Source organism: Egretta garzetta, unplaced genomic scaffold, assembly GCF_000687185.1.
Source record: "Egretta garzetta isolate BGI_Z169 unplaced genomic scaffold, ASM68718v1 scaffold50, whole genome shotgun sequence".
In the NCBI taxonomy this organism is placed as follows: Eukaryota; Metazoa; Chordata; class Aves; order Pelecaniformes; family Ardeidae; genus Egretta; species Egretta garzetta.
In genome coordinates, this window is record NW_009258613.1 from 3,886,664 (window position 1) to 3,914,055 (window position 27,392).

The following is a 27,392-nucleotide window of genomic DNA, read 5'->3' on the forward strand; positions in this document are numbered from 1 at the left end:
TCCCAACAGGATATCTTTTCTGTTGGCCTCCCCCCTCATCCTCACCCATAAGCATTCTGCCTCACCACAAGCGTCAAGCTTTGTACAATCAAAACACTCCCTAACGTACAGAGCCACCCTGCCACCTCTCCTTCCATGCCTGTCCCTTCTGAAGAATTTGTAGCTATCCATTGCAGCACTCCAGTCATGGGAGGCATCCCACCATGTTTCTGTGATGGCAACTACATCATAGCCATCCTGCTCTGCAATGGCTTCCCGCTCCTCCCATTTGTTGCCCATGCTGCGTGCATTAGCAGTGGGGTGACACCCCCAGGCTCCTCTCTAGTGAGCCTGTTTGTATCCCCTCCCCCCTTCAGGCCTGAGCTTCTGACCACAGACTTTCAAAAATGCCTTGTGGTTCTTTAGTATGATCATGTGTTTGTCCAAAGTTTGTGCTATAACATGAAAATGATCCCAGATAATGCAGTGCTTGAATGTGAACTGCAGTAATCTAGGTTTCATGTACTTCACCATCATTATGTTGGAGTAATATAATTTTAAACTATACGTTTCAATTCCTTAATTTACCTAAAAATTACTGGGAGTTTTTTTACTTGCACTAAGTATTTGCAAGAAGATACTGGTAAATGCAAGAGCCAAAGAAAAGAACTCTCCATGGGTTCCATTTTTAGGAAGATGTTCAAAACTACTGTGCCATCACCTTGTGTACAGTAATATCCCCAGCAGCACTCTCAGTACAGTTTGATAAGAGTAAGAAAAATGTTTTATAGCTCTTCTATCCTTTGAGTGTATAACAGACTGAGTGTTGGTGTAAAAATGTTTGAAAAAAACTTTGCATGAAAGTAAGGACAAGGTCTTTTGAGCAGAACCATTTTAATAGGTAACAAGTTAAGCTACAGATTTGAAACACGTTCAAAACTACAAATGTCTATTTTGTAATGGGGAAATGGTTCCATGGTATTTCCCCGAGCCTTCTGTCTTATGTATTTCCAAGGAAAAAGGTAAATAGGGAAGTTATCTCTCATGTTTAGCATTGAATCCTGGAATTTAGAGGAATCATTAGAAAAGGCTGATGCAGTGAACAATTTGGAAGGTTTTGGAGGAGTTGGTCGGACTGGTCATTCTCATCTGAGCATGTGATACTTTGCAAAGCACTGTGCTTGAGATCAGAAAGGCTAAAGCTTCGCACTCTCTGGGCTGCACGTGGTTCCAGGCCGCTTGGACAGGCTGGATCAATAGGCTGAGGCCAACTGTTTGAGGTTCAACAAGGCCAAGTGCCGGGTCCTTTGGTCACAACAACCCCATACAACGCTACAGGCTTGGGGAAGAGTGGCTGGAAAGCTGCCTGGCGGAAAAAGACCTGGGGCTGCTGGTTCATATTCAGACAGCCGGCTGAATATGAGCCAGCAGTGTGCCCAGGTGGCCAAGAAGGCCAATGGCATCCTGGCCTGTATCAGAAATAGTGTGGCCAGCAGGGGCAGGGAATTGATCGTGCCCCTGTACTCCACACTGGTGAGGCTGCACCTCAAAGACTGTGTTCAGTTTTGTGCCCTTCACTACAAGAAGGTCATTGAGGTGCTGGAGTCTGTAGTGAGGTGGGAGTCGGCCTCTTCTCCCTGGTAACGGACGATAGGACAAAGGGAAATGGTCTGAAGTTGTACCAGGGCAGGTTTAGGCTAGACATTAGGAAAAACTTCTTCACCGAAAGGGTTGTCAGGCTCTGGAATGGGCTGTCCAGGGAGGTGGTAGAGTCCTCCTCCCTGCAGGTATTTAAAAGAAGGATAGATGAGGTGCTTAGGGACATGGTTTAGTGGTGGGACGGCAGTGCTAAGTTAACAGTTCAACTTGATGATCTTCAATGTCTTTTCCAACCAAAGCAATTCTATGATTCTGTCTGCTCAGCAGCTGTCCAGCTTTATCTCTGCTAACAGTCAGACACTTACACTGGCTCCAGGTGCTGCAGCATGAACTGTGACCAGAGATCCCTCGCAGGTGGCTGACACTTCAGTCACTCATCCAGTCTCTCCTGGTGCTGGCACCACAGATGGATGGGCCCTTCAACCTGTGGTCTGACCCCATTTGCTGGCTCTCAGCCCCCCATACACACACCTGCACACTGAATAGAGAGCCTCTTACCTGGGTAAGAGTTAGAAATGGGTTTTAATAAGAGTTATAGGATGGTTGAGGTTGGGAGAGACCTCTGGAGGTCCTCTGGTCCAAATCCCCTGCCCAAGCAGGGCCACCTAGAGCTGGCTGCCCAGGACTATGTCCAGACACCTTTTGAATACCTCCAGGGAGGGAGACTCTACCACCTCTGCCAGCACAGATAGGATGAACTGTGTTGATCAGACGCAGGATGTGGCCAGACAAGTGTACTGACCAGCAAACTGCTTATGCACAACTGGCCGTTTCTATCCCCTTACTCCTCTGTTTTCCCCACACTTGTTCCTTCTCAAATCACTTAGGTCCACCCATTTTCCCCACCTTTAGTTCCTTCCTCAAACATTGCATAAGTCTTGTGTAACCCCAAAATGAGTTTCTCCTGCATCCCACCCCTGGGCTGCAACCCTCCCTTAGTCCAAAACGTTACCAGGAGAGCTGCTTTGGGTAACACATAGTGATGGGTTTCACACCTGAGTAATGGGGGTGATGGCACTGCTGGGACAGCCCTGGGAGGGGCCTGGGCAGGATGTGTTTGTTGTTTGCCTGCCCATCATGTTCCTCTGGGCTTGTGCGTACCCGACTGCGATGCTTGGCAGTGGTGAAGTGCCTGCTGGTGAACTTGTCGGTGTGACATTTAAGGTTGGACTTGATGATCTTAGCGGTCTTTTCCAACCTAAATTATTCTATGATGCTCCCGGGCCCATCCCAGCAGCCACTGATGGGACAATAATTCCTGGGATGGCCCTGGGAAAACCCAAGGAGGGTGTTCTTTGGGCTCCCTGTGCTTTTCTGCATGCGTGCAGACAAGCTTTTATTGCTTAACCTGACAGGACAGTCTGCAGTTACTTGTAGGTAGCAATGTTGGTAGTGCTACAAACAGATCTAAAGCAAAAAGAGAGAGCTACCAGCAGCATCTCTAAGGCTAGCAGATGGTACAGGATGGATTGTGGGGGAAAAAGAAGGCTGTATAGTGTTCTAGACAAAATTATTCCTCTGTACATTCAGAGATGGGGGGCAGGGGGAGTTAAATGAGTAATGCTTGTCTTGGCTATTAAACTTCATTATGTTCGTAGTGGAAATTTTTTGATAAAATACGTTACGAAGAGCTTTTGCCACTTCATGTTTACAGTTTTGTCATCCTAATACCTCAATGTTGATATTCTTTACTTCTGAACATAACGTTGCCGTATACTTAAATATTCAAGACCAGGTTGGACGGGGCTCTGAGCAACCTGATCTAGTTAGCAGTGTCCCTGCTCACTGCAGGGGGGTTGGACTAGATGACCTCTAGGGGTCCCTTCCAACCCAAAACATTCTATGATTCTTTTTTTCTTTTGCATCTGTCATAAAATTTTCTTTACTATTGTAACAGTGATTTACTGTCTTTTAACTTTTCAGATTATTCAGATTATGAAGATAGTTCTGTTGAATTCTTGGACAGATGCTCCTCTCCATTAACACGGTCCTCGGGGAGCTCTCTGACTCTGCGCAGCATGTTCTCGGAGAAGAATACATCATACCAGTATCCAAGAGCTATCTTGTCTGTTGACCTTAGTGGAGAAAGTAGGTTGGCTGAACAGCAACTTACAGTTTGTAGGTTTAATTCTTTAAGGAAGAGAATTTTAAAGGAAATAATTTAGTTTGTGTTTGGGACTCTGGCTATAAATATGGTGACTGATTTATACTTCATCTGTTTAAATCAAAATGCTTACACTCCTCAAGCTGTTCTGCTTTGTACTTGCTTTGGTTAAGTGTTGCTACTCTGCTTCTGAGGAGATCACACTAAAGGCATTTTGCAGAATTCATCAAAAAATCTAATATGCCAGTAGTGTGTTTGAGAGCAATTTTTTGCTATATGCAGATTAAGGTTTTTAACTGCCAAACCCCCCTATATTTCTGTAAAATATTGCGTCTCTACGCACACAGTTTCACATGTATTTATTTTTACTAGACCTTTCAGATGTGGAGTTCTTGGATGATTCCTCTACAGAGAGTTTGTTACTTAGTGGTGATGAATACAATCAGGACTTTGATTCAACGAACTTTGAAGAGTCTCAGGATGAAGATGATGCTCTTAATGAAATTGTTAGGTGCATTTGTGAACTGGATGAAGAAAATGGCTTTATGATTCAGGTAAAGAAATTGAGGGCGGGGGGAGATATTTTCTGTGTGGATTTCTTGCTTGTGAAGGTGCCCTTTTGACATGTTGGAGACCGAAGTTCTGTAGAGAGCTGTAAATAAAAGTGAACAATAAGAAAATACGTCTACATTCTGCACTTGGTGTGACACTGTTCGTGTGTGCAGAACTATTACTGTAGGATAGGGTTTCTCTAACAAATTGATGTGTAGAACAGATTTTTAAGGAAAGGTAACCTTTTTCTTTATAGCCAGTTGATAAATTTGGAATAAAGTATCCTTTTCCACACACAAATCATCTCTTCTGTCACTGTAAATGTACTTCAGCTGTACCCAAGATCTCAGCTGTACAGACGTTGGTATTGTCAGTAACCATGATGTGTGTGTGATATGTGTGCTGCTTCTTTAGAATAGCAGTTCTCAAACTAGAAATTACTAGCAGGTTTTAGAAACTGCTAAGAATTTAGCTCTTACTTGGTATAGAAGAAGGGGAAGAAGAGCATACAGTGTCTGCACAGCATTCAGGTGCTGATGGGTAACAACTACTGCTGCTTATTTATTTGTACTCCAATGGAGGGAAGCGTTTCCCATCTAGTAATGAATAATTTAACGTCTTTGTCTCAAGGAATTCCCAATATAACGATTAGATCAGATGCAAGCAACAGTGAGGAAGAACTCAGTTGTCCATAACATTAAAAAAAGCCATGAACTTCCTGTATTTTTTTTCCCCACTCAAACAGGTTTGTATTCAACTACTAATGTGGTACAGTTTCTGTTGAAAATACAGAGCCTTTTTAGTTGAGTTTTGAAGGGAGCAAGTATGACTGTCCTGTGTTAATGGACTTAGTCTTTTGGAAATGCAGAAAGACCTGAAAATGAAGGACACAAAGGCTGTCCCTGGGAACACATTACTGACGTCTTGTGCTGGAGGAACCAAGCAGGAGCTCAGCTATGGTAATAATGTGGAAAAATAGACTGGAGTAGAAATCTTTGGAGGGAAAAGAGGAAATTGTAGCCATAGTGGTATGACAAGAGGAAAGGTGACTTCAGTGTTCTAAATAGGCTGATGCTCAAAAGACTGTCAAACCAAAGAGGAGAGGCTTCCAGCAGTAAAACAGCAGATAGAAGACAGACAAACATGGAGTTGGGAATGTATTTTTAAGTGGTAGTTTCCTACCCGTTTCTAAAGTCCAGTGGCAGCCTGACTTTTCCTCTTCATGCCTTGTCTCACTGAGAGCAACCGGTTTGCCGTTTCTAGGCCCTCATGTCTTACCACTTCTATTTTACTCTCCTATTCTCTTGTTTCTCCTCTTTCATTTTTTCTTCATTTTCTTTTTCTTTTAGATTTTCCATTGGTGCGATATTAAAAACACATCTTTCTAGCGCACTGGAGAGATGCTTTGTAAATATAAATAATTAAACTGAAGAGTTTTCTACTTTTCACTGTTATGCTGTAATGTATTACATTATCTTTCTACTTTACTGTAATATTATATTCCTGTCTTATGTTTCACTACTAAATATTTAGGTGCTAAAATACTGAATGTTTTAATAAAATATTATTAAGTATTACATCTTCAATTTCTTTTTTTTTTTCAGTCTGGAATTTGTGGTTGAGGTAACTTTCAGAACGCAAGCTAATTTTTTTAGCTTGATGTCTTTGCCTACTCAAACACAAATTGCCCAACTAAAATAATCTTACTCAAACCAGCTATTTAAGTTAAACTGCTGTTCTCTGCATTTTGACGATACAAGAAATGGCTTCTGATTTTTTTGAATCTCCTTATCTCAGTTTTAGCTTTTGCTTTTGGTTTTTTTTTGATGTCAGTGTGAAGAGTGCTTGTGTTGGCAGCACAGTGTATGCATGGGCCTGTTGGAGGACAGCATTCCAGAGCAGTACATCTGTTATATCTGCAGAGATCCACCAGGTACGGGTAAACCACCTTTATCTGCAGCTGTCTGCTTGGCATTTTTAAGCAGAGATGTTATGCATTGCTTAAATTGTTAAAGCTTTGTCTGTTTTGTGTTATCTGTTAAACTTCTTTGGGGCAAGTGATTCTAAGTTTGGCTCTGACCAGAAACTTACTTTGCTGTTAGCAACATCTTGTTCAGCTACGCTAGATCTTATTCGTGATCTTAATTATCATTGCTTTAGTTGTTGAAACTTAATTCCCCTATAACCATAGCGCTTTTTCATGTCATTGTAGTCTGAAAAGTCATTCTAAACAAATCATTCTTGTTCAGCGATCTGTTTTGCCTGTACTTGGAATCACATCTGTTCATTTAAATATTTTTTTAGAGAAAAAGCACTCATTACGACAGTACACTCAAATTTGGTCTGGATGTCATTTCATATTAATTGCAACTTTATAATTTTTGTGTTTGTCCAGAAATGCATAAATAAAGGTGTTGGCACTGAATTTGTAAAATATGAAAAAAATCTAGCACTTTTTATGATAAATGATAGTGCACACACAGCACGTCTCAAACTTAAGATTGTTAGGATAAGTTTGAAATGGTAACAATGAGGAAAAGTTTTTACTTTTAAACTGAACACATTTGATTAGGAAGATACTGATTTAAAAATGTTTCTGTCCATAAACCCATTTTTCTTAGCAGTTATTTGGAGAAAAACTATACTATTTGGAAGAAAGTTTTTAGTGTTTTTCCTGACAATTGATACAAATGCACGTACATGTATTCTGGTGAAATACTGAACAGTTCAGCTCTTTCAAAAGCGCCATGAGACTACCTACCTAAATTTACTTTTCATTCTAAATTTTAGACGTCTGAAAACTTTGGAGAGGTATAAAATAGCACAGTTTATATTAGTTGTTTTTGAGAAGAAAATAGAGCTGGAAAGATGTGACTTTTTCCATTTGCCCCAATCTGAATCTAAATTGACGGTGTAGAGTTTTGTTTGATAGTTTTGTGTGGTGTACTCTTTGAGCAGTCAAGCTTTTTCTTATTAAAACCAACTAATTTGTCTTGTGTTCTTTCCCTGCACTGTACTAGGTACTTCGTTATCCCCTGCTATGCAGAGACTGTGTCCCTAATTTTTATCTTCTCTCCCTTCCTAACCATTACTTCTTTTCTTTCTATGTCAGGAGAAAAAGGTCATTCACAATGTCAGTATTTTAAAGTGTATTGGGATAATGGGCAGAAAGGAGATAGACAGGGTATTCTCCTGAAAGGTATGAAGGGCTTCCATCAACCCATTCTTTGTTCTGTATATGATGATAGTCTGATATGAAATTGAGTGTAAGATATTGCGGTCTTAGTCAGTCTGTTTGTCTGGGTTCCTCGTTGTAAACAATAATATTGGAGTAATTAGCATTATACGTTTGTAGTTTTGGGGTTTTTTTGGGTTTGGTTTTTTTTTTTTTTTAAAGAGTTATTAAGTTACCATAGAAGCATTAGCTAAATACTCATTCATGTCTGTTGGCTTAAGATTGTAGATGTTGCCATAGCATAGGAGACCTAAGGCCCACTTAGATCAATACCCTGTCTAGCAGTGTCTGGTAAAAGGCACCTCAAAGGAGAGTGTAAAAACTCTGCTGTCAGATAACTCTGAAATGTCTGCTTTTCATGAAGCCTCCTCCTGGCTGCTAAAAAATAGATATTGACTTCAGTATCGAAGCAAAATATTTGTCTTCTAGAAACAAACTAGGTGTTTTGGATGTGTCCGTATAAAATCCACTCTAACATTTCTCTTAGTAACTTAGGTTTTCTTTTTTTAAAGTAAGCCGCAGTAGTTAGATAAATAAAATGCCAATTTAAACTTTTTTTTTTTGCAGTTAGATTGGTAACAGCATAGATCTTAATATCCTGTACTTTGATTGCAAAGGTGGTTAGATTTTCATTTCAAATGCCATTTAGAGAGGTCTAAAGATTTCAGGTTTATTTTTGTTTTTGTAAGTGTTAAGAGTTTCCTCTTAATCCATGAAAAATAAATTTTAATGTATTAAATACCAAACCTTGAATTGTTCTTTCATGGATGTTAGGAGACATTTAGGGGAGTACAGCATATAATTGTAGCGCTCTAGTTTTAAATACAATTCTGCTGTGGCTTTAGATGGCCCTCAATTTGTTTATTGCTTACCCCAGGTCAGAGGTGGAGTGCCAAATATCTTTATGATAAAGACTGGCTAAACAATGGACACATGTGTGGATTATCATTTTTGAAAGAAAACTACTCTCATCTTAATGCCAAAAAGATTGTGTCAACACATCACCTACTGGCAGATGTATATGGTGTAACTGAAATATTGCATGGACTGCAGTTGAAGATTGGGATATTAAAGTAAGTATCAGGCTAGGGTTTATTCTCCATCTTTATATGTTTAGATAGTAGAGACTACCATTATTCCATACACATTATTCTCTCACTTTAAAGTTCTTTCTTGTATAATAGTTTAAACAATTCAAGTGCAAAGATGTAGGGTATTCTCAGCTTCAGTGGGAGTTCAGCACCTGAGCGGATCTGGTATATTGGGATTATTGGTGATTTTTTTTTTTTTTTTAAATAGTCAATTTTGTGTTAAAGGAACATTCTGGATTTATCCTAAATTGATAAGTAACCTAGGAATACTAACACGTTTGATAACGGTGCTTTTCAATAGCTGTGATCTAGCAGAAGTGGATGCTTAATAGTTCAGTGCTGTAAGTGGTGTTTTCTATAACTTGCTTTTTTTCCCCCCCTTCATTGCAGAAATAAGCATCACCCAGACCTTCATCTCTGGGCTTATTCAGGGATGCGAAAAGAACAAGAACAAATAACTGTTGGGGTAGAGAAAAAATTAGTGACTTTGCCGGATGCTGTTAGTCCAACTGAAAGGACGCGTCACAGTCAAAACCATAAAGAGCCTCCCAGTATACCCCAGAAGATGGAAGAAACATACATCACAAGTGAGCACAGCTACCAAAAACCACAGAGTTTTGGTCAAGACTGCAAAGCAGTTACTGACCCTATGAGCTCAGATGATGAAGATACAAGTAGTTTTGAGGAAGATCAGGAATTTCACACAGACAATAAAAACTGTTTACAATATTCTTTTAAAGATGATGTCATGAATGAGCAGGTAAGTATCATTCTTCATCTGGGAAGTTTCTTAATTGGAAAAATATGTTCAACCTGATAAAACTCAATCGCATATGAGTATTTAGAAATGTTTACTGTTATAAGCTGACATCAAGTCAGTCAGCAGAAATCACTAGAAGCCAAGTTGGATCACTGAAATCGTTTCAGGTGAAGTATACCCATTTCAGCTGGTGAATGAAATGTATGGTTAAAGTATTGCTTATGCTAAAACTGTTTATGCTCAATCCAATGTTTCAGGGGGGAAAAAAAAATCCTATTCTTAAAATGCAGGGTTTTGAAACAAAACTTATGTGGGTTTTGCGAGGTGAGGAAAATGGGACGTTTCCTTTTTTTTCTCTCAATTCTGTTTTCTACATGTCTTTTGTTGTTACTGTCGTTTGTGAAACTGAGATTTGTAATGGTGGTGTTTATTGTGTTGTATTCTTCTTTTAGTAGCAATGCTATCTAGCATCCTGTCCACAAGCAATGATTTACTGACCAACTGATTTCATCTTATGTGCAACTTCTTTTGAGTCTTTTATATTGCATATTTTTTCTAATTAAAAGTTTCATAGGTTTCTAGTCAGGATTATATTTGGCTATTTAAACATATCTTTCTCATTTTTGCATTAATGGTTTTAATTCATTACTTTGTGGAAAAGGTCTGAAAATTGTTAGTCTGGTTTTAGTGAAGAGTTCTCTTTGAGCAAAAAACAAAGCGAAACAAACCTTTGTTTTCTACAATACCAACTGTGTGAGAATAAATCGCCCAACTCATCCCCCTTCTGAGGTACAGTTTCTGGTGTGGAAGAAATGAGTAAGATGCCTTTTTTCTTTCAATTTTAGTTTTAAATATGGCATGTAAGCTATATAGTCTGAATGGGAAATTTTGGCTCATTCTAGTTAGAAATAACTGTTTTTATGCTAAACTGCACGATGATATTAAGTTTGTTTAGTAAGGGGACATGCAGCAGTGTGAAATACACTTTTCTTCCAACAGTAGCTTAAACTGTCATTGTAAATAGTTACAAACAGATTTAGAATTAAAAGAAAATACATGTGAGTGGTGAAACAAAACTAACGCTTCTTTCAGGGACTAAAGCATCTATCTAAAAAGCTAGGTGCTCTGGTTTAAACTGGGAACAGATCTGTTTGGGCAGTGTCAGAGTACTCTTCTGTTTGGGACACCTTAGTTCACCTTGTCTGTGGTGATATCTGAAATAAGGCTTTCTGTCTAGACTTCATATGTATTGAAAAGCTCTCCTTGGTTTCTCCATGAACCTGTTTGACCTTAAAACCATTATGACACTGACATTGAAGTGCCATTTTTACGTGAACTGACTTTCTGTAAGGTGCTGCCTTCACCTCTCCTTGTCAAAGTTTTGGCTGGAACTTTGGATTCTCCCTTGTAGCATCCCGCAGAGCCTTGAATGTTCTGGTTTTCCATACTGTTTTGCCTTATCCTAATCTACAGTTCTGCTACATATCTTCTTTTCTCTTATAAACAGTGTTCAGATTGACTATTATCAAGTCCCTTTTTGGACTGTGAGTCATCTTTAAAATTGTATTTAGTTTCCTTGTTCTTGCTTCCTAAAGCATGGCCCTTCCCCACCTGAACCTGCTGTTTATTTCTTCTTCACAAGCTGGATCCTCTGCTCTGCTTCTCTTACTACCCCTGCCACCACCCCCTGATTGCATTGATCTCTTAGCTTGGAGGAGGACCTGTTTGTGGCTTTTTTTTCAAGGAGCATTTACTAGCCATTTGAGTAATACAGAGGTCATAAAAAGAAAAACAATCTTCTATGATGTTATATAGATGTTAAGTGATTTAGCTTTAAGACTTTCTCTAACTTACTTCAGTGGGCATCTAAAAGATGAGCCTAACAAATGATCTTCATTGTAGAATTGTGGACTTGGGTCCTCATGCAGCAAGGGAAATGGCGTTCTTCTCTTGCGGTTTTAGAGAGGGTCTGAAAATGGTGTGAAATAGGCCATTTCTTACTTATATTGGAAACACTTTATAAGATTAATAACAGAGTTTGAGTAGTGAAAACACTCAAGAAGAAAGATTTTTATCTGAATGGTTTGAGAGTTTAGAGGCTTTTATGACTTCTAAAAATCTATCTTTGCTAAATAACTTTAACTCCTTTAATGATTATTGCGAGTATTAACAATCCTTGTCCTCCAGGACTCACGCATAAAGCTGCCAGCAGGTTGGTCCAAGTTTGATTTGTTGGGTTGTTTTTTTTAATGATTTTAAGTCTTGAAAAGTTGATTGGGTTTTTTTCTTAAGAAGTAACTTAAAGTCCATCAGTCACTATTTTCTTCTTCCCCTCTTCTCATTCTTCTCATTCTTAAATGGAGGAAAAATACTTCAAGAAAAAAACAGTGTTAAGTCTGTTGTTATGTGAATTGGAAAAAAATTAGCTGAGCACTTCATCAGCGAAGTGTATTAATATGATAAAATTCGCTCCTTGCTCTGGCATTTGCCACACACTGACACTGTGTGAGCACACGTATCCAGCGTTCTAGTCCCCAAGGTAGAATCGTCAATAGTGCAAGAGCTTCATCAGATATGAAGTCCTAGTGGATATAAACCGGAAACTGAATCCTGCCAGTTAATGGAGATGCTGAACAGTTTAGCTCATTAGATCCAGTGTATTTTCTTTGGTCATTTCCATTAGCTGAAAAGTCAAATATAAAAAGATGAGGAACTTGTGTATTATCTCTGACTTGCTATGATGATACTAGTTATTTCAGAGAAGTCAATCTTCCTCAGATACTATGTTTGCATAACTCTGTATGTTACTGCCCTTGTAACTGTCCCCAAACACGTTCAATTCTGTCCCAGCCTCGTGCTTGAAAGTTACCTGGGACCGTAGCAATGGTAGGAAGTGAAGTCTTTTGTCTTAACAAATACAATGGCCGTCTTATTTGTGCAAAATAGTGACTTTTGACATCTTGGATATTACTGCATTTTAGGAAGTTTTCCTTCATTCTCTGGCTAAAGCTGAAACAAACCTTAGGGTTTTGCACATTTTTGGTGATGGTAGAGGGATGCAGGTCAGTGCTTCATAATTTAAGTCACAATTTATACAAAAAGGGCACAGAAATGCAGTCTGACTGCATTAAACAAAGTGCTTGAGCTGGTAAACTTTACCTCTTGCTTCACTCCCCCGGTGCTATACGTGCTCATTTGTATGGAATTTGCATTCTGTTTGGTTTAGTCTATTGATGTGTCATGGTAAATGGCTTTTTGAGTATGCTTTTTGTCAAGTAGACAGAAATACATTTCCAAACCAGCATAGTTTATCATGTGACTCAAGTGTTGAAAGCAACACCAGAAATTAAAAAACAAAACAAAAAAACCCTGCTTAAATGGCAATTTTTTTCTTTCTGTTGCTCCTATGAAGAAGAATTCTGCTGAAGGAAACACTGTGTTTGTTTGTAATGAAAGAAAAGGCTCAGAAGAACAAGTGGACACACATCTTCAATGGCAGCTAAATCTCCTTACCCATATAGAGAATGTACAGAATGAAGTCACCAGCAGAATGGACCTGATAGAAAAAGAAGTTGATGGTAACCGCATTGCCAGATACTTGTTAATACACCTGTAACAGCATATTTCATAGCCACCGTGTTGAAGGTGATCTGAGGGACTGAGGATGGATTTTTAAGACGTGTATTCAAGTTTGGATACTCAAAATTATGACCAGAGCTCATACCCTTGATCCCTCCATCCCCTTCCCACAAGTTTTGAGTACCCAATAAAGTAGCTTAAGCACTGAGGACCCCTGAAAATTTAGCTCAAGTTTGTGATACTAGGTGGATTTCAGAAAGCTTAGATAGCCTGTCTAGTCGTTGTCCAGATATGGATCATAAAGCTGATGAATTTTTCCATGCCTGGAGTGTTTTTGTCATGACTGTTCTAGTATTTGAGAATATTTAGGAACAAAAAAAAAGGCGTGTTCATTCTGCCTTCAGTTTTGGTTTACTATATATTAGTAAATAACTGGATTTGGGAAGACAAATCAGGCTTTATGAGAAAACTTGAGTGAGATTACAGTGTAGGAATAAGTATTACAGCACATAAGTTTACTCACCAGTCATAGAAATGAAGAATGAGGGGAGCTTGTAGTGTAGTCATAGGAGTCCTTAATTATCTTTGACAACTAAAGTTGTCTTATTCCTCTTTTCAGGTTTACTTTCAGTATTCTTGCTTGTACAAGGCAGTATTTCTGGGCTAACAGGGTTGACCTTTTCCCTTCTCTGTCTCTACAAGCATAGAAATTCCTTGAAACATCTGTTGAAGATTGGAAAACCATTCTATAATCTGGACCTTGTAAACGGGAGCCTATTAAAGTGGCAGAAGCAAGCCTTGCATTTAAAGATTGCATTTTCTGTTGCAGAACTGTCATATCTAGACGATCATGAACTGAGGTTTCTTTTATATGTGTAGATGGTAAATTGTTAGCCAAGGGTATACTTTGCTCCCAGGTACCTTTCTCTAGTAACAATCAAATCAGAATATCTGTTTGGATTGTTGGAGTGAAACACGGAATCAGTTGGTGTTTCCTTAATAAAAATTTCTTCTGTTAAATAAAAATCACAGCCTCAGTATATTTTCCCTTCTTATAAAAGACAGAGTAAGAAAGAAAAGATTAATTTTTATGAAAACTGTTTTTCAAAGACTCATTCTAATCGACTTCTTCCTTTTCCCTCTGTAGTTTTAGAAAGCTGGCTTGATTTCACTGGAGAACTGGAACCACCAGATCCTCTGGCAAGATTGCCTCAGCTCAAGCGACGTATCAAACAGCTCTTAATTGACATGGGGAAAGTACAGCAAATAGCAACGCTTTGCTCTGTATGACAAAAGGAAGAATAAAAAAGAAAAATAGGTTCTTTACAGTGAATTTTCTTATAGCCACAAGACTGGCAGGAAGACAGCAAAAAGCTGAGCATTTATCTGGTTTTTTGCTGATTACATGGGTGGCCTGAAGCTTTAGAGAGAGGAGAGGAAATTTAGAGTAAGGAATCTATTATATTGAAAATCTGAATATTAAATGTCCAAGCTTCAAAATGTAATATATTACATCCTGAGAAATGTTGATATGATTTTAACATGATAAACAAGAAAGTCCCCACATACAAGAAACTTGAATAAACAAAAACTCTGCGAAGAACAATGCTACTATTTTGAAACCTTTGGCAAAAATTTCTAAAAACTAGCAGAATTCAGCTGACTAAAAATTCTTGGGAACTGCTTTTTTAATGAATTCCTCTTGTCTTGCTAGTGAAAGATAGACACAGAGAGATCTGTATCCTCTCTACAAGGAAAGTTTTTAGATTATTTCCTTCTCTCATGAATGTTCAGGAAAATGAGCATAGTAGCTTTGATTTTTGAAAGAAACTACTTATCATGGTCTCCTTTTTAAAGTATTTTTTTAAATAGAAATCCTTATTACAGCACCCTTAGGCTCCTTTAAAACATAAGTGGCAAATAGTGGTCAAATGTGCCAAATAATATTAAAACCACTGGGATGAAAGTTTGATTATGACTTAAATGAAGGTTTTTTCCAAAGTCCTACTCGGTGCCAGCAATCTATCCAAAATTGTATCTAGTTTATATTTTTTTATGTTCTATTGCAGTATTCAGGATTCAAGGTACAATTTTTGTCCTGGGTAGCTCCATTCTGATGTTGGCCCTCTGAAACTTTACCATCCTCAGCTGGGATGAGGAATGACAAGAGCAGCAAAACTGTCTGTGGCTGTGAATATACTAAACCACTAGAATAAATATCACAAGATACATTATCCAAGATGTTTTTATAAAAATGTTTCAGCTTCAGTGAACGAAATGTCATGAAACCAAAGGCAACCTACTTGCTCTGTTAGCTCTTGCTGGATTTTGAGCCCAGGACTTTCCCTGTGCTTCTAAGTTGCCACTGTACCCAGTGCTACATACATATTTGTATGTGTATGTATATGTGTGTAGATACACATGTACATACATACTATATACATTTATATCTACACATGTCTAGTTTTATTACAATAGACTATAAGAACTGGTGGTTAACATGAAATGTTACCTTTTAACAAGCAGTTTCTAAAATTGAAAATAATGTATGTACAGGTTTTGAAATTTGTAAAATATGACTGTTAAAAGGAGGCTATTTAACTGATGACATTAAGATACTTGAACATTTTATGCCTCACGTCTGTTTATCAGTTCTAGTTATCTGTATAAATGCATTTTAGAACCGATAGACAGTAAACTTGAATTTACCTTTTGATAAGAGTACAAGCCACTGTACATTCAAAAATTATTTAAATTTGCAAACACACTGTTCTATATGTAAGGTACTGTATGTAAAACTGTTTATTAAAACTATTCTGCATACTCTACATTTTCCACTTTTCTTCCTGATCTACATGCAAATGTAAAAAAAAAAAAAGTGATAATGTACAGACCATCAAAAAATCTTCGAATGCCTCTTGAGGATGCATAAAATTGAAAAATGTGCCAAAGATGGATTATCTGGGAAAGACTTTTCAGCCAGTGCATTGAACTTTGGTGATAAAACCATTATTGAGACAGAAAGCAGCATGGCTGGTTTGTTGCTAAAATAAACCTACCCTGACATTTCCCATCTGTCTGTCCTGTCTGAAGTTGAATCATCACTCTTGATGTCCAAAGCAAAATGTAAACCCCCGTTACAGAGTGGTTGCTCTATAAAAAGTCTTGCCACATCAAGCTTATAGGAGACATTACAGAGCTGCGTGGTAACGTGGAAGTTAATTATGGAATCGTGATTGGCAACTTCGTAATGCAGAAAGAACCCAGGAGCTGAGGAGTTGTTGACATTTTTACAGCAACTGTTAATAAATAAAATAACTGTGTTATATAGTCGGATGCTTCAATAACTGCTTCAAACAATATGAATAGTTGAGTGACCTACTTGCTTTTGGATATGTGAGACTTTTTTTATATCTTATTCACTTGCTGCGTATGCTTGAATGTTGTGGTACTGTGTGTACTGTATAAGAGAAGTGTAAATCCCGATGAATTACTTTGAAGCAAAGTGGAGTGTATTTACATAATTTATACAGCATACACTGTAGCAATATTATGCAATGTGTGTGCATGTGTGTGATGTAATATAACTGTCAATGTTACTGAAGGTGGAGGTGCACCGAGAGGTTCCAGGCGGGAGGACGGAGGTTTCCTTCCTAGCACAGAGGTGGAGGAATAGTGCCCCAGAAAAGAAATTGTAAGGTCAAAGTTAAAGTTTGCCCTTGCAGCTTTAACTTGTCTTCTGTTTGTGTATGCAATGGTCTCTAAAATTACACCCGTATGTAATTTTTATCCCTTGGGATCCTGACTTATTCAGGAATGGACTGTGCTTACAAAAACAAATAATCTGTTCAGTACTTTTTTATCTTCATTTCTTGTGTAGTCACATTATAAAATGCTGCAAGCATTCGTATCTTCTAAGAAATACAGTGTCAGTATCCTTATGGACAGCGCTATGATACGTTGTGTGTTGCTTGAATGCTTCACAAACCTGTCTGAGTTTACTTTCTCAAATTGTGATGTTGGTCCGTGATGTGTGAACAGGACTTTTGGCCCCGGTTCCTCAAGTATTCAAAGGTTTGGGATGCTTTTGAGGTTTGTTCTTTAAACACAAGTCAAGTGCCATAAAAACCCTAAGTGTTTTGCACAGAATGTAAGCTACAGTTGATTGCTTTGCTCGTGTGCCAGTCAAACCCGATGTGATCTGGCTCGCACCAGTATTTCTTCTAGTTGGCCTTATCGAGAGAATCTCGTTCCTGTAGGCATCATTTTCCATCTCGTTCCTGTAGGCATCATTGCCCATCTGTCTTCTTGCTTCTAAATAAGGCAGGGATCTACACGCAGTCTATTTGCAATGTCATTTATCCGGGCATGAATTGCAGTTACTTGTGCTGTATGATGGAGGAGGCAGACCCTCTCTGAGGAGGAAATAGTGTATGGCGATGGAAGGACTGATTTTGATACATGTGCACGGAAAGATAAAATTTCTAAATTTGCAGCCTTCTTTTAACTTAAGTTCATAGTAGTAATAAAGAAAAAGGGAGATGCCATTGTATAGAAGCCTCCTGTGATTTCACAGGGCTAAATGGCAAACTTGTGGAGCCATTAAACGCCCAGCTTTTTCTCTGAAGGTTGGGTTTTTTCACAGAAGTGTCAGGGTGATTCGTTTCAAAGCCTTCTGCTTCCTGTGACCATACTGTAGGCATCTACATCAGGAATTCTGCCTTTTCAGTTGCAGTGATGTCAGTAGGACATATCAGTATTGCAGTCGCAGGTGAAGCGTAATCTTGGTGACGTGATCAGCTATCACGTGATGGGGGCTGCTTGTGTTTCAGTTACAACAAGTCATGGCAGGGAATGGGTTAGAAGATGTTTCCAACCCTTCTCTTGTGTAGCTTTTGGTTGAGTAGTGCCCATATTGTGGATGTTCTGGCCTTAGTTGCATAGGGGTTTGTTCAGCTATGGAGTAATTAACAGTAGTAGAAACCTGTCGTCCTCTTTAAAATAGTCAAAGATGATGGGTTGCGATTTTCTGATTTCACATATTTGCTGGGTGGCGAAGAACTGAAACTGTTCTTCCATGGGTGCAGTCCTCTCATAGGGCTGACGTCCACCTCTCTTAATTGTGTTTCTAAGCTTCTATATGTGCTCCTCATGTGTTCTGCAGCTTGCATCTCTTCCTCCTGTTGTTCTGCTTTCTGTGTTCTGTCATCTTCTGTGCTGCCTGGAGGGTTTCACTCCGCCATTCCTGTGCCCCAGTTCTTTCTGGCCACTGTGGGAAGCAGTCATCAGGAAAGGTCCCCTCTGATCTTCTGCCCTCAGCCCCTGGTGTGTCGCCTGAGCTGTGTGAGGGTGGGACGTGTGCACCGTGACCAAAATCTTCAAATGTTTTTACTGCCTTCCTTTAGTAAGCCTCTTCTGATCTTGTGTGAGTGGCGATCTCCCTCCACTCCCATCTGGCTTCTAACTTAATTAGAATGAATATTACAGCAAAACCCCGCTGGCGCTGTTGGGCTCCAGCACTCCTTACCAAACTAAAGGTTGGGTGGCAAAGGAGTTGCTCGAACATCACAGTAAAATTATAACAGTATTTTGATGCTTGCAAACCAGAATATTTTTCCTTTGTACCTGAAGGGAAATGGCAACTATTTTTCTTTGCTGGAACTTTTAAAAGACACAAACCAGGTCCTGAACTGAACTGGAGCTTGATGTACAAATAAACAAGAGAAGTAGGGGGTGGGAAGCGCCCTGCAGGCGGGGGCTTCCTAACAAGAGGTGCGCAACCAGGCCATCGTGACCATCTTGCCCTGATAGCAGTTGCGTGGAGGTGCTGGTGTGTCGAGGGGGTGTGTGCAACGGTGCCGTTCACTTGCAAACGGGACCCATCTTTGCCACGTTTAGAACACTGGAACCGTAGGTTTTGCCTCTGCTGCTTAGAAATGTTACAGTGCCTCCACCTTAATTTTGGAGTGCTTAAGGGCAGAGGCTTAATCACTTTTGAAATGCCCGTTGCTATTCTTACATTTTATTAACTGACAATTCTTTTTCTGTTGTACTGAGTCCATATGGCTTTAGGTGATCATTTGACAGTGGATGTTTGAAATACTTCAGTAATGGTTTTTATCATGCTATGTTATGTCCTGGGTGCTGGGTGTGGGGGTCTGTCTTTAGCAATAAATATTATACACTATGTGTATATCTGTTTATATATGGAAAACAAGTCTGGAGCATGTAATGGTGGTGAAAATACACTGCACAGAGGGCAGGTTGTGCGTTTGGCAGCCGTTCTGCACCAGCCTGAACAATTCAAATAAAAAAATTGAAGACCGCATGAAGGGAACCAAACTAGTGTGAAAAGTCATTCAGGAGTGACCTTCCCTTTCCATACACGCTGGGCCTGTGTGCAAGCAGTAGGTGAGCCGGCCTTATTCTATGGATTCAATATCTAAAGCGAGTTCAAGTGCTGTTTACTTCAAACAGCCGCCTTCCTTTCTTTAAAACCGGCCAGGGCCACCTCGGTTGGGCTGTAGCCGTGCGCGTCAGTGTATTGTCACTACACGCCGAGAGAGGCAGCAGTGCACTATTACTAAATCTTCTATGAGAGAAGCATAATATTTTCTTCTGTGATTTTGTTTGGGTTTTTTTATAATAGCAATAATGTCGACTGCATTTGAATGCTCACAATAAAGGTCTGTTGAGATTGTTACGTGCCTGGGCTCCCGTTCAGTGGGCTTCTGTTTTGGCGAGCTGATGAGTGCTTGTGCACGTTGCAAGGCGTTGGGGAATCTTCAGCTGCATTTGTAGCCTGCCAGCCATCAGTAAGTTACACAGAGTCATCGATACGCATTTGGTTGTATACATTGCAAAGCTTTAGGGAATCTTCAGTTGTATTTTAGCTTGCAGGCAGATTATGCAGTCAGAAAATCATTTACGGTACTGAATTACTGTGTGGCAAAGTAATTAGATGATTTTTCTGTTCCTGAACTGCTTTGGTGTTTTAACAGTTTCAGGGTTTGAGTTTTGCAATGCGCTCGGTTCCTGAAAGGCAATATCCTTCAACAGCGTGTTGGCAGCGATGGTATCTCTTCTTGTGGGCAGACCTCTGCCTTCTAAGGGTATTTCTAGTTTTCTGCCTTTGTACAGTGTCATAGAATCATGTGTCATTACCAAATAACTTCAATTTGCTTTTAGTCATTTCTTATTTTTTAGTATTGCCTGTGAACTCTTGTTCGGGACATTGTTGTGTTAGGAAGGAAAGAAGCAAACGATGCTAAGAAAGTTCCTGTCCTAGATGTCCTATGGACCAGGGCACAAATGGTAAGGGGCAGGTGAATGGCATCAGACAGAATCTAAATGAGTAACTAACAAAGAAATTTTTCTGTTCTTCACAGCAAAAATAGGTATGATCTTAAACATGCAAGAAACATCAAAATTTTAACTCTGAAACAGTTATTTTAGTCATTGTTGAAGGCTCAGTCTCAACGCAGTCTCTCAAATTTAAGATAAGAGGCCAAATTCAAATCTTGAAGTAATACTGAAACACTTTCTAATTAGCAGACTTATTAAAGAGGAGGTTTCCTGAGTCAGACCAAACATCTAGCCAGTCCAGCGTCTTATCTTCAGTAGAAATACAGTGACAGCAGCTGTAGAACCACACTGACTATAAAAGATCTGTACAAGTTGGTCTTCCCCTTAATGTACCTTTCACTTCTGGTAAACTGAGGTTTCCTTCACCAAAGCCTTGATGAAGATCAGCAGTTTTATCAATCGCTGACAGATCTCTGCTCCGTGAGTTCGATCCGTCTTTTTTTCCATTCATTTCTCTCCATGCCATCAGGTGGCAGACTGAGATCCACAGCCTTGTTGGCTGGCAGAGGGAGTTGTGCTTGTCCTTGAGCTTGCTTTCTGCCTCCACTGACCGTACACTGTTGCCTTCAGTTCAGAGAAGATTAGGTATGGCATTACCAAAAAGACCAAAAGTAGGTTTTGTCCTACCAACACCAGAAGTTTGGCACCGCATTGCTGTCCTTGTGCGACCGACAGTGCCCTTTCTCACTGCCTTAGCTTGCTTTTGTCAGACATGGAATCGACTCGGCGTGCAAATCTACCCATCGAGTCACTGCGGGTTGCAGAACTGACTTTTGCTTGGGGTTTCAATACAGTCTGCATCCCAGATGTTGTGAGAACAAAATATTTTTCTACCTTGCATCACTATGGGACTATTAGATAGAAGAAAACTGTGTTATCTCTAGTGGGTAAGTAAGAAAAAGGCCATTTTCCCCATCCTAGAGCTGGTTTGTTCTGCAGGGACAAAGGCAAATTCAGATGTTCTTACAGGGGCTACTTCAGGTTCTTTTGTCACCAAAGGCACTTTGCCAGCTGGTAAATTGTAACACAAAAAATTGGGAAGTCCGCTGCCCACTTTTCTCATCTGGCCAATTCCGGTACAGAAGTTACTGGAACTTCCCAATCATTCGTTCATTCTTTCAGTCTGAAGAATGTGTCATGTATGAAGCTCCTGAAACTTGTATAGCTGGTGGAGCTATGCTTTTTTCCTTGTCGTCTTTTAATTTTGCATCACATGAGGACTTTTTAAGAACTAGTCAGAGATGATAGAGATGATAAGCATTTCACAAGGTCTTGTTGCTGCTGTCTGTGCCAAAATGATGGAAGAAGATCAAGACGAATGTCTCATGCTTGGGAAGAAATGTACCAAATGCAAAACATAGTTCTCCTCTATCTGTGCAATAAGTTGCTAACACATGGTGTGAGTCTATTATTTTACATCATTTTCTTAAAAGATGAGAGGCTTGTCCAATATTGGTGATTTGTTTAACACAGAAAAGCAGTTTAATATTTAAAAATAAATTAACTAATTGATATGGGCATAATTTGACAATGTTTTCAATTCTTAAAATTTTTGCTTCCCATTTGCTCCCTCAATCAGGAGGCTCCCTCAAGTTCATTTCTTAAACTAAGGTTGACTTCTTACGCCTCAAGTTTTATTTGGGTGAGAGCAACTTTTCTGTGGGTATAGATGTTTCTGAATTCACGTGCAGGCATCATTTACCCTTGGGCTCTTTGATATGTAAAAATTGCAGCTACACAAACTGTCTTCTTGGCTTAGAAAGTGTATGCAAAACTGGAACAGTGAATAAATGGTCTGCTGCTCCTTTAAGGTTTGTGATTGCAATGCTTCCTAACACCAACATTTTTCTTTCCCCCAACAACTATAGTCTAGATTGAGTAGATTTTGTACAAGCGAAACCCTCATTTCCAGCACTAGAGCAATGATTTTGAAGACCTCTTAGTTTTAAGGACATACTGGCCACAGGAACCTTTTCTACTTACTCCTTTTCTCCCCTTCACTGGTGAGCTAATTTAAGATATTTTTCCCTCTTTTCTCATGTGCTAAAAATAGAGGTCAATTCAGTTGTCCCTTTGCTGAAGGTTATGCAGTGAGGCTTTTCTTTATTTGAATATGGCCAGCCATAGATGACAAGTGCCTTTTTTTCACTGAAGAATGTGAATTGTGCATATTGCTCTGCAAACTATTTCTGGTTTGGTTTTTTTTTTGTTTTTTTAAAAATCCATGGGCTATTGCATCCCATTGAACTTGCATGTACCAAGATGCCCATCTCAGTTTGACGCACATCTAGAAGTGGTTTAAGTGATGCCAATTGTCAAAACTCGCTTTCTCACTTTGTTTTTTAAGAGACTCTTAAGACCTCTCTGTTCTTCCCAACTTGCATAGTTCAGAGGTTGTTTTCTGAGCGTTTCTGAAGGAAAGAAAAGTAATCCTGGGAGTCAACACTGTAGATATTGCAGATTTGTGCTTTGTTCTGGTAGTAATAGCCCTTTGATACCTCCTTGGTGTCTTGTTTGCCTTGGTTATCAGCTACTAATGACCTTTGATGGCAAAGAATAACGGAGGACAGCGAAGGGCTACCTTACTGAGCTTGCTTCTCTCCCCATTTGCTGTGCAAGGAACCTGAGTGACAATTTTTGACCAACTTCAGAAAACTGGACTAAATATCACACACACACCCCACCACACAGGCTCTCAGATGTGTGTTCTGGTGGCTCGGAAACATCGCGGTGCCTGCAAGCACAGGCCCTGCCGCCCCTGGAGAGCCCATGCCACCGGGCTGGGCTGCCACTTGTGGCTCCCCTGCAACTGCCCCACTGCAATGGGGATGGGACACAAACCTTCTGAAGCACACTTGAGTCACAAATACATATCATGGCAGACTTTTAATCTTCTATCATTCTGCCACCCTAGTGCTAATGCTGGCTGTTCGCTGCCTAGTCTGATTCCACTGATCTGCATGCATGTTTCCGTACAAATCCTATGCTAGTCCAGAGGTTAATTTTCTTTCTGTGTCTGCTTAATCAGGGCTGTTACAGAATTTTTCTTTATGCCTTTGAAGGTTGCCTTTTTTTTGGTCTTTCATCTACACTGGACACGTTCCTCATCTTTTCACAGTTTGACCTTTCTGCTATTGACTTTCCTCAAGTCTGGGATAGGTTGCTTGAAAGTCAAATCCAAACATAGTCCTGCTCGTTATAAAAAGGCTAGGCATGCTAAAGCAAGATTCCACTGCTGCTTGAGATCACATTTACTATATATATCAAATGCTGTAGCACTGCAATGGTCTACAGCCCACACAGGAGGATGCTTCGATCACTCTTAGCACGATCTTGGATTGTATTGGTAGAGTTGTTTCTAGACTGTCTGGTACCCATGATGTGATGTTTGAACTGAGTGCTGCTGTCACTTTTTCTTGAAATAGCCTAAGTCCAGCCTCAAACGTGTGCTTCTGTTGTTATTTAGCTAATTATTCTGGGCCCGTTTGCCCAACTACCTTTGCACAAGTGAGGGTGAATTCTCATAATTCCTGGTGCAAGTAAACTCTAACCAACAGTCATCAGAGGTGGGCAAGTAAGGAGCGATACTCTGGAACCAAGGAAATAATATTTCTGATATGTTTTAGGTCGAGGACTTTGCATGTAATTAGTGCCAAAAGGCTTGACTAAATATGCTTAATGCTTACACTGATCTTAGCCCAGGAAGCTAAGCTGCTTCCCGTCAGATGCTTGTGTGTGTAAAAGTGCATGGTGCAAGTGGGAGTAAAAGCATAAGGTCGGATGCAGTTGACTCTGACCCTCCATTCCCTTCATAGTCAGTGGAGCTGCATCCATTCTGTTTTTCACTTAATAAATAACCACATTATGAATTATATTTGCTCCTAGTGCTGCAGTGTTTGGAGGCCTAAGTTGTGCCTATTCCCTCAGCAGGCTAGGCTCTCTGGAAACACAGAAAAGTGTTCTTCTAATACAGAGCATGAAGTCTGGTTGCCCCTCGGTGCAGGTGCGAGCCGGATCTCTGGCCGGGGCCGTGCCAACATGCTTGGTTTGTGTTGATTTAACTCAGACCCCCCGCCACCCCTGTGCTGCTGCTGTTCGTTCTCCTCTCTGGTGACCCGGCTCAGCGGTGCTCCCTGGAGCGGGGACGAGAACTGGCTGAGGAGAACCAGGAGGGCAGTTCCAGGTGAACGAGCCTCTTGCAGTTTTCTCAGAAGCATTGCATGCGTCACTCACCCAATTTTGTGGCCAGTGTACCAGCCCATAAGTGAACCCATCCGCGCAATAGTTGCTATAAAAAGGCAGGTGAAGGCTACGTGGGGCGTGCGGGGCTGCCTCACTGACAGAAGGGGATGGCGGTCTCCCATCGCAAGATGGGCTCCGTCCCATTTTGCACCCTTCTTTGCTGCTTTATTAGCATGGCAGCAGCCAATATATTCGGTAAGTACGCTTGTTTTTTTTACTTTGCCTGTGTCCAGTAGCGACTGCGCTCCTCTGATCTTTGTGCTGCTCTGTGTGTTATTCCAATGAGGTAGATGATGGTCTTGAGTCTTGCACACTGCAAACTTCGCTAGTTACTGTGTGCTGTGCAAACTGAATTTGGACTCTAGGTTAAATACTCAGCTATAAGGATCTTAAAATGGTCAGGGGGATCTGAGTTCAGATCTGGATCCAGATTTGAGTTCAGTTCTGGATTTTGGGTCAAAAAAAAAAAATCTGGAAGAACAGTCTGGGCTAGAGAAGGAGCTTCGGTAAGAAAACAAGGTGCTGCAGGGGTGTGAAGGTCCAAAGATTATATCTTCTACTTGTGTGTGCCATCTTCTAATTTAGGCTTGAACCTTAAGATACTGGATGATCTTTGGTCTGAGTTTGATAGTCCTGCTCAACAAGCAATCTGAATCACTCAATTAATCTCCTAACCTAGCAGTCTTAGTAGACCCTTTAGCACTGGACACAGGGTTCTCCACACATCCCAGAGCAACTGGCTCAGAGTCATGTTTGAGATGAAAATGGTGAGGTTTGCTAACTTGTGGATGTCTATCGGTGAGCTCACCTAAAATCCTTTTACAGTCTCATGAAAACTTTCACATGGGTTTAAGGGCACACAGTAAAAACTCACAGAAACAGAAGTGATTGAGAGATCTTAGGTGCGCAAAAACCATCTGTGGTTAAAGAAGTCCCTGAGCTGCAAATTACCGGAGGCTGAGAAGTATTCAGAATACTTACAATGTATTTGCACTACTGAGTGTGGTGACACTCAAGACCAAATACTGGGTTAAGTGAACCTTTGGTCTAAAACACTGTAGCTGTGGTTCTGTTTGTTTGCTGTATTTTTATAGAACTAGTCAACGGATTTAAGAGCATGACATTCATCAAATCTCGAGGATGGGGCAAGTGTCAGATCAACTAATCTCTTCTGTAAAATAGAACCTACTGAATTTCATCGTTCTAAACCAGCATCCAAATGTCATTATGAATGCATTAAGAACTGAAGGGTTGACTGTTTTCTTGCTAGGTGGCTTCGATAGTTGGTCACTTGCCCTGGTAAAAATTGAGAAGTGATCCTAATATGAATTAGTCTGATGGTAACTGCTACATAATGGTTCTTTCTGGGTCTTTCACAAGATTAAGAAATACCTCTCCTTTTGGTGGAATAGTGAAGGACTGGACTTCAATAAAGAATAAATACTCAGAAACATTAGTAGTGATGTGTGTGGTCATGGCAAAGGGATGTTTTGTGGTGATAGCCACAACTAACTCTGAGTACGTAGACTGCCTCAGGTACCAGAAAATGAGAGGTATAGCAGCACAGACCAGAGCTGAAGCTAATTAAATGCAGGCCTGGGAAAGGGGTTCATGAACATCTCCATCATGTGCTATCCTGCAGCTGGCAGCCCCGTGAGTTTGTTCAGTGCTTCCCTGTGCTGTCCCATTCAGGAATGCATGCAAGGAGCAATGGGGAAACAACTGGGGAGGACCCATGAACCTGGGGCTTTCACCATGCAGCATTGGCACTAACAAGGTTGTGATAAGAACAAGTTTGTGGTGAAATCACCCTTATGTGTTTACCTTCTTGCTGCTTTCAGAGTACCAGACAGATTCCCAACCATTACGCCCATGCGAACTTCAGAGGGAAAAAGCTTTTTCAGGAGGAGAAACCTACGTTCCTCAGTGCTCAGAAGATGGCCAGTTCAGGTAACTCATCCCTGCTGTTACTCTGCTGTTATGCGACATGAGCTTCCCTTACTAGTGAAGGCTTTAGCTTCAGCTTTGAAGAGCCTCTGTATCGGTGGACTGGGGGGTGAGGGGTGCAGGAGACCGAAGGGACTTTATTTAGCCGTGTTGCAAATCCAGCCTCTCCTAAATGAATTCCATGTTGCTAGAAATAATCTCTGGGTTAAGAGGTCAATCTAATATTAATGGGCTAACCTTGGCCGCATTATTTGCATGTTAAATACTTGGTGCAGGTTGTTGTGTAGTGCAACTTCTGTCTTCCTACGCATGGTCTGTGATCAGTGTGCCAGCTGGCACAGCTGAGCCAAGTTGACTTGGAGAAGTTATCCACCCTGCTGTAAGTGGCACAGCTGGGTTTCCTTCTGAAGGCAGTAAAGGAACTAAATCACATGGAGAACAGTGGTTTAGAGAGCAGCATGTTGCTTGAAGGTGCAAGAAGTTAATGAGTTAAAGCTGAGGCTGAGGGGGAGTGAAAATTGTAATGTTCTCTACTATTGTCCTACTGCTGTTGCCTAGAGTGGGGGACCTACACCATGCTAGTTTTGACTTAAAAATTGTCTCAAAATGTATGGTAATTCTCAAATACTAAGAGTCAGGATTCTGTCCAACCTGCTTGCTTCTTGAACGACTTCAAGTCACTTGTCTGCAATTCCTGAAGACTTCAGAGAATTACTAGAATTAAGAACTCCCATCAGATACACTTAGAGACACCAGACACATAGCCCTTTCTGATTCCATTATTTGTGGTGTTAAAGTACTTGAACTTGTTTGTCTTGGTTTATGTCCCATGCCAGCTGAGGACTCTGTCACTAACAAAATAAAATATGTTACTTGTGA

General features: G+C 40.3%; 2 protein-coding genes across 2 annotated transcripts in view; both read left to right on the top strand.

The window, feature by feature from the left end:
* The window catches only part of PHF20L1 (PHD finger protein 20 like 1), a 57,158-nt gene extending 41,321 nt beyond the window's left edge, over positions 1-15,837 (top strand). The window contains exons 16-22 of the mRNA XM_035903430.1: positions 3,562-3,726; positions 4,115-4,296; positions 6,128-6,227; positions 8,407-8,602; positions 9,011-9,380; positions 12,793-12,958; positions 14,107-15,837. Of these exons, the coding sequence (XP_035759323.1) occupies positions 3,562-3,726; positions 4,115-4,296; positions 6,128-6,227; positions 8,407-8,602; positions 9,011-9,380; positions 12,793-12,958; positions 14,107-14,249 (1,322 nt within the window). The 3' untranslated portion in view covers positions 14,250-15,837. The remainder of the gene's footprint in view (positions 1-3,561; positions 3,727-4,114; positions 4,297-6,127; positions 6,228-8,406; positions 8,603-9,010; positions 9,381-12,792; positions 12,959-14,106) is intronic.
* An 8,836-nt stretch (positions 15,838-24,673) lies between these two features.
* The window catches only part of TG (thyroglobulin), a 161,306-nt gene continuing 158,587 nt past the window's right edge, over positions 24,674-27,392 (top strand). Inside the window, 2 exon segments of the mRNA XM_035903440.1 lie at positions 24,674-24,761; positions 26,408-26,516. Of these exon segments, the coding sequence (XP_035759333.1) occupies positions 24,674-24,761; positions 26,408-26,516 (197 nt within the window).